Source organism: Cydia pomonella, chromosome 24 (genome assembly GCF_033807575.1).
Source record: "Cydia pomonella isolate Wapato2018A chromosome 24, ilCydPomo1, whole genome shotgun sequence".
Lineage (NCBI taxonomy): Eukaryota > Metazoa > Arthropoda > Insecta > Lepidoptera > Tortricidae > Cydia > Cydia pomonella.
Genome location: NC_084726.1, coordinates 8,102,944 through 8,114,481, shown reverse-complemented (window position 1 = coordinate 8,114,481; position 11,538 = coordinate 8,102,944). Strand labels below are relative to the sequence as shown.

The following is an 11,538-nucleotide window of genomic DNA, read 5'->3' as shown; positions in this document are numbered from 1 at the left end:
GCATTGCGTATGTTCTGTCCCTCACGAGCGAAGTAACTAATTAATAATCTGTGCTCACGAGCGCACGCGGTATAGAACATCTACACGATCCTACCATCTATGGTTTTGCCCAAGTTTTTCCAACATTACTTACTTTCACAGACCAATTAGGCATTTACTTTAAACCATGTTGTTAATTTTATTAATATTAAAAGAATAATTTTACTACTTAAAATATAAAAAAAAAAATCAAATTTATTAAATATTAACATATATAATACTACCAATATTTTGAAGTTTTTGAACGTATCCGAAATGTTGTGCGCGGTCCCCGCGTATGCTTTTTTTGCTGCGGTCGCCATATTGGTTTCGAATAGCTTGGCGCTTCTTCTTGTTCCGCAAAATTGTGGTTGAGATCAAGGAATGTATATTCTTAGTTGAGTTGTTAGCAGAGGAAATTATAATACATTGTGATAAGTGTTAGTTTTTACAAAAAATAATGGATCCCGCCAAGATGAAGGTCGTGGATCTCCGATCCGAGCTCGGCGCTTTGGGTTTGGATACGAAAGGCAATAAGCCGGCTTTGGTCGAAAGACTAAAGAAGGCGCTAGAAGCTAAAAGCGGGAAAGGTAACTAAGTATGCTTTATGTCCAAGAAATCACGCTTTGTATTGAGTATGTGAAATACGATAAAATGTCTGAAAATCTTCAGTGATATCATAGGTACTTGGTAACAGCACGTGTTATAATCGTTTATTTTCAACGCGATGCGAACATCCGTAGTTTTGTAACAAATGACGTCAGGGCTATAATTTGGCCTGAACTGCCAATCGTTTTTACCTACGTAGCCATTACAACATACACCGTAATGTCATTGGAAATACTACATTTATCGGCTTTATATATTACTGTAACTTAGCGTTAAACACCACATTATAGTTGATACTTAATTGAACTGCATCATTATTAACGTCTTAATATGCTGTATGACCTGGTAATCAGTATTTTCAATTTAATCGGCTTTTATTAGTTCTTGCATACTATACTAAGCTGTATAAACATACCTACAGAGTGTTTCATAGTTAAATTACATTCTACGTACCTACATGAGATATTGGCCGATTAATTATTTATATGAGGACTTTGAAGTTTTGATTATCTACAAACAGTATCAACACTAACTAGAATGTTTGGCAAGAAAGTAGATAAGATAAGAGAATTACCTGTTTGGCCTAGTGGGTAGTGACAATGCCCCTGCCTAAGAAGCCAATGGTCCCGGGTTCAATTATTTGTGTGATGAGCATGAATATTTGTTCCCGAGTCATGGGTGTTTTCTATGTATATAAGTATTTATATATTTATCATTCTCGTAAGTACCCTGAGCTTACTGTGGGACTTAACCAATTTGTGTAATAATGTCCTATAATATTTATTTATTATTAAAAAAACACTCCTCATTTTTCATTTAGGATAATTCATTCAAAGTTAATTTTCTGTCCTGTTTGCCTTGGAGCTGGATATAGAAAGGTTCCTAGATTTATTGCATGGCAAATAAGCATCTAACACTACACTATCAATAGGCGGGTCCATACAGAGCGAACATACGCGCGAGGCGATATCCTCGCGCACAAACTGGCTAGTGTAGACATGTCTCGGCCGAGGCGGTGCGCTCAGGCGAGGAAAACGCGCGTGCACGAAGCACGTCTATACTGGCCGGTTTGTGCCCGAGGATATACCCTCGTGCGTATGCTCACTGTGTGGACCCGCCTAATAGCTAACCTAGTTATTTCCAGATTCAATAGGTTGATAAACCATTGACAACATTAGGTATTTCAAAATAATTGATTAGCACCATGAAATGAATTTGTTATCAATGTGATTAGAACCATGCCTGTGTTGAATGGTTGTTAATTATACATTTTTAACTATAATAAAAGGAAAATATTCAGTGAAATGTGGAAATATGAAAGAAATGAGTAAGCTTATCACAGAAAAATGCTTGCTCTTTGCTAGACAGATTTTTGTAATCAAAAGTTTTTATACTATTACAAGCGAAAAAAAATAATTTTGAAAAACCTTGCTTCTTCCATGGGTTTGGTTTATAAAGAACTTTATTTTTCTTAAAGATATTAATATTAACTTACCAACATACTTTAATTACAATAATATAACGTTACAAAAAAACTGTGTTTAACTATTTCGAAATATAATAAATACTACTATCACTAAGAATTTAAATGAAATTGCCATGGGCAAGGCAACAACACTTATATTTTTGTCCTTTTTCAGCAATTGCCGACACAACAATACTAGATACATCAACAGAAGATGCCGATGAGCCCTCTACTCCCAGGCGTGCTGGCCCTGCTGCTCGAACTCGGAGACGGTCCTCGTCAACTAGAGTGGCTTCTACTCCAGCTAAGGTATGAATATAGGTAAATAAAAATATAGAGGAATATAGGTAAATAGAAATATAGAGGTGCAGATGAAAATGTCGAGAGCAGAATTAAGAAGGCAAATGCTGCATTGCCCAACTCAAGCCTGTTTGGGACTCACCATGTTAAAATCTCCCTCTTCAAATCCATGTCAAGTCTGTGCTGCTCTTCGGCTGTGAGTCATGGAGGGTGACAAAGGCTGACACACAAGCTACAAGTGTTTGTTATTAAATCCCTCTGGTTGATCCCCTGCATTTTCTGGCTGAAAACCATAAAAATTGAGGATTTGTGGAAGATGTGCCAAGTGCCAACAACCTCTGATCGCCTAAGAACGAGAACTGGAGGTGGAGTGTAGAGAATGACCTGCGAGCCTGCGTTGCTCAAGATAGAAAGGCGTGGAAGGATCTTGTGGAGGCCCTATACACCTCCAGGGTGCCCTAGGACTAACAACAATACTAGCAAGGCATTCTATAAAAGTGTTGTCTGTGACGTTATTCTTTTAACACTTGTGATCAAGCTAAGAAGCTGTTATTTGGCATGATAATGTATAATTACTTTGCTTTAAATTCAGTGGTATATAAAATATAATACAGATTTCTGCAAGTTATTAAGTTAGCTGGAGTACACATTATGTTACGTCGTCTTCGTGGAATGCGCCTAGCATAAGAAAAAGACAGCATGATTTTCAGTGCATATGCTCCACTGACAAGCAACTCCTGCCAAACTATAACGATCTAATCTAAATAAGGAGTCTACCTGGTCAGACTTTTCTTATTGTAATGAATAGAACGTATATGAGCTTAAACACTTAAAATTCGCCATTTATGTATTGTTAGTGGGCTCATAAATAACCTTTTTTCATGTCTTGAACAGGTAGCTCGAGTGGAGACTCCAGAACCAATTGTGGAGGAACCCAAGTCTGAAGAACCCGAACCTGAACCTCAGTGTGAACCGTCTCCAGACCCAGAACCGGAATCAGAGCCAGAACAGCCTGCACCTGTGCCTGTACCTGCACCAGAACCTGAGCCGGAGACAGCACCAGTGCCAGAGGCTAAGCCTCAAGTTCAGGACTCTGAGATGTACAGCATTGATGATGAGAGGTAAGTAATTGGTTAGAAAATGTTAGAATGGGTTGAGCCCCTTTATCATATAAGTATTAAACACAAAAGAAAAAAATAGGATTAAAAACTTTATTTAAAAAAAAAAATCCTTCTTACTTTCAGGAGCCAGTCACCAGTGCCTCAGGTGAAATCTGAAGGTATGAACAATAATTTGCAAAACAGTCTAATTTAGAACCTCCTTGGTAATGTTTGTTAACCTTTTGAACGCTTTATGTCATAAACACAAACATCACTGAAACGCCAAGTTCCCCCGCGCAAGCGAGCTAATGTAAACCTTGCTTGCAAGCATGAAGGTTACTTTGACAGTGCCATAACACCTATAGTTATCCTTGGCGATGGGGCACGACAAGTAACGACGACTTTAGGCGTTCTTGGCGTTCAAAAAGTTAAGCACGAACTAATGGGAGTATGTATGTGGTTATGTTTCTGTTGTGTGTTCCACCTTAGCGTCAGAATTACTGAGCCGATTTTCAGAGGATACAATCGAGGTAACATTGTCTATATTTTTTATCTAGCTTTGAAAGAGGTCTAGATTTCGTACGACAAAAGCCATAGTTAAAACGTTCGCTTTTAAAATAGGTTTAATAAAATTATACATATACCCATAAACTTAACATGTCCAATAATAATTTTTAAGAAAAAAAAACTGACTTAAATGAGGGAGACCATTGAAAGATATTGTCTTGAAAATCTAATTTGCTTAACAAACAGCGAAGAGGACAAATCGCTAAACGTAAACTAAGCGTCGTTGAAGAATTCCATTCTGATCATCAGCAGCACTTCCACTTCATCAAATGTCACTTTTTTTTTAATGTAAATGCTTGATTTGTTGATAAAATACAAAAATCACTATATGTATGTATGTGCCTTTCACATTTGAAGAGTTCCATCGATTCCTCATGGATCCCATAATCAGAACTGAGTTTTGACAAAAACAGGATCAATCTGTATATCGTATCTGTATCGTCGGTTCAGAAATGACGGAGATATGAAGTAACAAACCGAATTGAGAACCTCCTCCTTTTGAAATCTTGAAGTCGGTTAAAAAGGTTTTAAAAGATGGACTCGCTTTGCCATCCGATCTAAAGCTCGTAAGATAATTCTAACTACAAGACTCCTGTGAAACTCGAACATATTAAAATTATTTCTAACTTTGACATTTTCTTGGATCTTGTTCAAGGAGCACCCAAGCACGTAGATTTAAAAAAAAATTAGGGGGGGGGATGGGTCTTAAAAAATAATAATTAAAACGCTAGCGAAGTGAGCGCGAAATTTTTTCGATAGAAATAACGTATTTTGATCGAAAATAGTACATTTTTAGGGTTCCGTAGCTCAACAGGAAAAAACGGAACCCGATTACAGAATCACTTTTGTCCATCTGTCTGTCAAGATCGTTTATCTTGGGAACGCGTGGAGGTATCGTGTTGAAGGTAAGAACAGATACTCAGGTCTACTTGTGTATTAACTTTGAACCCTCTTCAATACAAAATTAAGCTCCTAAGATAAGCTATTAACCCAGGTATTTCTTTAGAACCAATGGAGCAGGAAGCTGATCAGAAGCAACCAGCAGAAGATGCAGCACAGAAGGATGATCAGAAAATGGAAGAAGATGGAGAAAAGCCACAGGGTGAAGACAAGAAGGTTGATGGTGAAGAGAATGAGGTATGATATAGAATAACCATAGGTGATATTATAAAATTTAAAAAAAAGTGTCTGTGTTTGTGTGCGTGTCAGCTCCGACGCACGACTGGAGTTTACTCCTTACGAAGATTATAAAATCTAAGATAAAACTCCGCTTATCGGCAGTTGTTATTTATTGACATTGAATAAATAGTTTCCATGCAGCCGTTACCAGGGGACTCTCACCACAAGTTGCGCACGAAACAACGTAACGTTTGATTTGACCGGGCTTATATATGAAAATCGATTCTTAAGGAGTAAACTCCATAAATATAATGGGACAATCAATCTAGGCCACAGTAAGCTCAATAAGGCTTACGTTGTGGGCTTAATTAGGGTATTAGATAGTGTCCAAATTAGTCTAAGCAGCGCGAGTGCATACCTAGTTATAGATAAATAAATACAGTCCACATCCATATATTGTTAAGTTAGTATCGAATAAAGAAGCATCGAGAGAACACGTTGTTTGAGTTTTAAATTCCCGGCTCATCCAAAAGCATCCTTACCGCCTGAACATATGGTCCATAACGAACCGGACTAATTCACACCTGAGGCCGAGCGGCCAGCGCTCGAGAACAAAAGGCGGCTAGCGGTAATCGAGATAAGGATGAGCCGGACGAGTGTTAACTGCAAGTTTTAAGTGCAATTATAATTACGCGTAATAACATCGAGTTTGAACATTTACTACGATTAGTGTCTATAAGTGATTTTTGTGACTTTTTCGCTACAGTTTATTACGCTTAATATTATGAGTGAGTTATAATATTGAACTGAGCAATATAAACCGAGTTTTTGAGACATTTTCATCTGAGTGCTAAGTTATCTACCTACTTATATCTATGAACATTCGAGAGTTGTGCGAGTCATCATGTCTACATTAGAAGAGCTTATTCGTTATCAAGAGGAGTTAATCAGCAATTTGAAGACATCGGAGAAGAACTATAAAAAGTCGCCTAAAGAGAGAATTAAACAGCCGTATTTAGAAACTAGACTTGAAGTACTTGAGCAACAATTTAACGAGTTTCAAAGCGGACATAAGGCGATTATTTCCAACGCGTCAGGAGAGAGAACGAATACATATTTTACACAAAAGAAGTATGAGGAGTTTGAGGAGTTGTATGTTCAATATAAAACGGCTTTACGGGAAGCTTTGAAAACGGTTTTGCAAACAAATGCACAATCATTACCGCAAATTCGTGACATGGCCGTTGCCAATGAAAATGTTAATTGTGACGTAAAATTACCTCGCATTATTTTGCCGACTTTTAGTGGCAAATATGAAGAATGGCAAACGTTTTATGATATGTTTTCCTCGTTAATCCACACAAATAAGAATATTACGGCGGTTCAAAAAATGCATTATTTGAAAAGCAATTTATCTGGAGAGGCGCTGAGTTTACTAAGTAATTTTTCGACTACCGATGCAAATTATGATGACGCTTGGAAACAATTAGTTCGACGTTATGATAACAAGAGATATAACTGTAATGCTATTATGAGGAGCTTATTTTCGACCAAGAAAATATACACGGAGTCTGCTAACGCAGTGAGGCATTTATTGGACACCACGTCAACATGTTTGAAGTCGTTGCAGAATATGGGTATTAACACGAGTACTTGGGACGCAATTATCGTGTATTTGGTGATTACAAAATTGGACGCTGAATCTATTAAGCAGTGGGAGCAGCATTTGAATATGCTCGGCGATGAGTTACCCACCTGGCAGCAATTGCGTGAGTTTTTAGAGTACAGATTTAGGTCATTAGAGATGATTGACACCAACACGTCCCGCCCAGCACAATCAGCTAAGCCTGCAGCTAAGGTTAAAACATTTCACACTGCGATCGAGAATAAAATCAAGACGAGTGACATCGAGTGTGCTATGTGCCATGAGACTCATCACGTTTATCACTGCAAGCAATTTGGTTCCATGACACCCAAAGAACGTCAAGATTTTGTGCAAAACAATAGGCTGTGTTTTAACTGCCTGATGCCTACACACTCTGCAATGAAGTGTCGTCAAACGTCGAGTTGCCGTAAATGCGGAAGGAGACACCACACTCTTCTTCACTTTGAGAGAGATACCAACCAGGAGGCGAGAGCTACGAGTGAGGTTGCTGCGTCATCAGCGTCACCGAGTGTACCCCTACCCGAGAACCCGAGCACAACACGAGGTGATACAAATATTACTGCAGCGTTTTCGAGAGGTGCGCTTCAACCTAATCGAGTGCTACTTGCGACAGCTAGAGTTAAGGTATTTAATTCCACTGGTTGTAAACAAACTATTAGAGCTTTAATTGATCAAGGAAGTATGGTTTCCTTTATTACTGAGTCAACTGTTCAATTACTTGGTCTCAAACGTAGACCTATAAGTACTTCGGTGTCAATGCTAGAGGAGTGTAGTTTGAATACTAAACACATGGTTTCATTTCGCATAGTGTCATGCCATGACCCGACGAGTTCAGTCGAAGTATGTGCTTTCGTATTACATTCTTTAACTGCTTTGCTTCCAGCCACCAAGCTTAACGTGCCTAAGTGGGCAGAGATTGAAGACTTACCTTTAGCGGATCCTGCGTATACAACGCCAGGTAAGGTTGAGATCCTTCTAGGTGCCGAGGTGTATGCAGAAATATTACTCGAGGGGTTGATCAAGAAGCGTTCAGAGGGGAGCAATGGAACCATGATAGCTCAAAATACGATGCTCGGTTGGATCGTGTCTGGACGAGCAGTGAAAGGATCTGAGACTGAGGTGAGTGCTAGATTTACTAGTATGCATGTTCATATTCAGGAAGATGACTTATTGAAAAGGTTTTGGGAGATGGAGAACGAGCCTAATATGATTAAAAAGGACATGACTAAGAGTGAGCAACAATGTGAGGACTATTTTAATTCAACGACTGTGAGAGATGACGAGGGTAGGCTTGTAGTAAGACTACCATTCGCAACTGAGGACCCTAAGTGTCAATATGGCAATTCTAAAGAAATTGCTATCAAGAGATTAGAGATTTTAGAGAGAAAGTTACTGAGAGAACCTAAACTTAGAGAAGAGTATAACAAGGTCATGGAAGAATACCTAAGTCTTAATCACATGAGAGCAGTAAGTGAGAGAGAGCTAGAGAATCCTAAGGCAGTGTATCTTCCTTTTCACGCCGTTATCAGGGAGGACAAGGAGACGACAAAATTTAGAATTGTTTATAATGCTTCGAGTAAGGGAGACAACAACGTATCCTTAAACGACGACCTCCTTGTCGGCCCTAAATTACAACAAGATTTGAGACACATTTTAATGAGAGCTAGGAGTCACAAGATCTGCCTTGTCGCAGATATCATTAAGATGTATAGGATGGTTCGTGTAGCTGAGGAAGACACGGATTTCCAGAGAATTGTTTGGCGATTTAAGTCAGATGGATCAGAGCCTATACAACACTACAAACTACTGAGATTGACATTTGGGACAGCTTGCGCGCCGTATTTGGCCGTTAAGTCATTACAGAAACTTGCAGAGTTAGAAGAGAGTAAGTATCCTTTAGCTGCGAGAATAACAAGACGAGACTTCTACATGGATGACTTACTTACCGGAGCTGAAACTGAGACTGAGGCACTAAAAATAATTGACGAGATGAATGAGTTGATGAGATCTGGTGGTTTCGAACTTCAGAAATGGAATACTAACTCTAAACCTGTACTGGAGAAGATTGTAGGGAATAAAGAATTATCAGATCAGACAGTGCACCTAAAACTGAATAATACGATGAAGGTTCTTGGAGTAAGCTGGAATAGGGAAACTGATAATTTTGAATACACGCTAAATTTATCCAAAGTTCAAGAACCAATTACTAAGAGAAAAGTGTTGTCTGATGTAGCGAGGTTATATGATCCACTTGGGTGGATTGCTCCAGTCGTGGTTGTCGCCAAAATCTTCATTCAAAAGTTGTGGAAGTCAGGGTTAGAATGGGATTGTCCGTTAACTGAAGAGTTGGTGAGTGAGTGACTGTCATTCAGAGAGGCATTGACAGATCTTAAGCAGCTGGCGATACCAAGATGGCTAAACGCCACGCCAAGCTCAAAGATCGAACTGCATGTTTTTTCAGACGCTTCAAAGTCAGCGTTTGCAGCAGCGGTATACATAAGAGTGATTGATGAGGTAAATGGCGTACACATACACTTGATAACAGCTAAAACAAAAGTGGCCCCAACAGAGAGAGAAATTTCCATTCCGAGACTTGAACTGTGTGCTGCAGCCTTAGCAGCGAAGCTCATATCTGAAGTTGCACAGGTAATGGACGTACCAAAAGAGAACCTACACGGCTGGACAGACAGTACAATAGTTCTAGCCTGGCTCAAAGGAGGATCATCTCGTTGGAGTACATTTGTGAGTAACAGAGTGTCCACGATATTAAATATACTGGAGTTTGAGCAATGGAGTCATGTACCTACTGAGTTTAACGCTGCCGACTGTGCATCTCGCGGTTTACAACCAAGAGATTTACTAGACCATTCATTATGGTGGAATGGTCCGCAATGGCTAGCTCAATCTAACTTTGAGAAAGACGACATAATCGTAGAAGACACACATGAGGAGGAAAGAGTCGCATCTTTAACTGTTGTATCCCATATTGATGAAGAAACCGCAATCTGGTCGAGGTTTTCTTCATTATCGAGATTGTTAAAAGTAATTTCATACTGTAGAAGAGTTTTAAATCTAAAATTGCCAAAAATAGAGAGAGCTAAATTACCTACATTTGTAACTTCTGAGGAAATAGATAAGACTTTGCTGTCGTGTATTAATCAAGTTCAAGAGAAAGAGTTTTCTCATGAGATAAAACAGTTAAAGAGTCGAGGAGTTGTGCCTAAAAAGAGTTGTCTTCGCACTCTTTGTCCTTTTTTAGATGAAAAGGGGACGTTAAGAGTTAGCGGCAGAATAGAACAGTCTGATGCAAGTTACGATACAAGACATCCGGTGATTATGCCTGGTAAAAATCATTTTACCACGCTTTTAATTATTGATGCTCATCATCGTACTTTGCATGGCGGTCCTCAATTAATGTTAAATTTTTTAAGATCAAAATATTGGATATTGCAAGCGAAGGATCGTACTAAGAAGGTTTATAGAGAATGTGTCACGTGCTTGAGATATTCTAACAAGAAGTCTATTCCTCTAATGGGACTTCTACCTGAAGCGAGAATGAAACCCAGTAAGCCTTTCAAATCCACGGGGGTAGATTACTGTGGTCCTATAAATATAAGGTTTTCACCAGGTAGAGGAGCTAAGTCTTTTAAAGGCTATATATGTCTGTTCGTGTGTATGGTTACCCGGGCAATACATCTCGAGGCAGTTACAGATTTGACAGCCAAGGGTTTCATTGCTGCATTCCGGCGTTTTACTGCAAGGAGAGGTTATTGCCAAGACTTGTATAGTGACAACGGCACTAATTTTACTGGTGCTGACAGAGAGATGAGAGACATGTTCAACACTGCTAAATCATCATTACCTGATGAAATAGCATCTATACTTTAGAGCACACGACATGGCACTTCATCCCTCCGCACGCTCCCAATTTCGGCGGTCTTTGGGAAGCTGGAGTTCGTAGTACAAAAGGGCATTTGAGGAAGGTAATAGGAAATAGTACACTTACCTATGAGGAGTTAGCGACGGTCCTGGCGCAAGTTGAATCGTGTTTGAATTCTCGCCCTCTATCCGTATTGAGCGATGATCCAAACGACCCTCTACCCTTGACACCAGGTCACTTTTTGGTAGGTGAACCATTGATAAATATAGCTGATGAATATAATACTGAGTGTAATGTAAGTGGCCTAGATCGATGGCGCTTCACGCAAAAAATTGTATCTGATTTTTGGAAACGGTGGTACAAAGAATATTTAGTAACCCTTAGTCAGAGATATAAATGGAATTCTAATGTTACTACCGAACCTGAGCTTAATGACGTTGTTATTTTAAAAGAGGACAATGTACCTCCAGCTAAATGGATTTTAGGCAAAATCATTCAAAAACATACTGGGCCTGACAATATAACAAGAGTTGTTACTGTAAAATGTAAATCAGGGATATTGAAGCGTCCAGTTAGCAAATTATGTGTAATAACTAAGTGATGTTATACATAACTTACATTTGTATTAGTTTTAAGTTCCGACTGTGTTATGTTTAACATATTTATTGTAGTTATTGTAGAGATTTTGCCGTGTAAATAAAGAACTATGTTCTTGGCGGGCGGAATGTCCAAAATAGTCTAAGCAGCGCGAGTGCATACCTAGTTATAGATAAATAAATACAGTCCACATCCATATATTGTTAAGTTAGTATCG

The 11,538-nt window shown here is 38.9% G+C and overlaps 1 protein-coding gene across 1 annotated transcript in view; it reads left to right on the top strand.

The window, feature by feature from the left end:
• Positions 1 to 322: 322 nt before the first annotated feature.
• LOC133530878 (uncharacterized) overlaps positions 323 to 11,538 on the top strand; it is a 42,905-nt gene continuing 31,689 nt past the window's right edge. Inside the window, exons 1-5 of the mRNA XM_061868935.1 lie at positions 323 to 608; positions 2,268 to 2,401; positions 3,287 to 3,513; positions 3,637 to 3,671; positions 5,066 to 5,196. Coding sequence (XP_061724919.1) covers positions 479 to 608; positions 2,268 to 2,401; positions 3,287 to 3,513; positions 3,637 to 3,671; positions 5,066 to 5,196 — 657 coding nt within the window. The 5' untranslated portion in view covers positions 323 to 478. The remainder of the gene's footprint in view (positions 609 to 2,267; positions 2,402 to 3,286; positions 3,514 to 3,636; positions 3,672 to 5,065; positions 5,197 to 11,538) is intronic.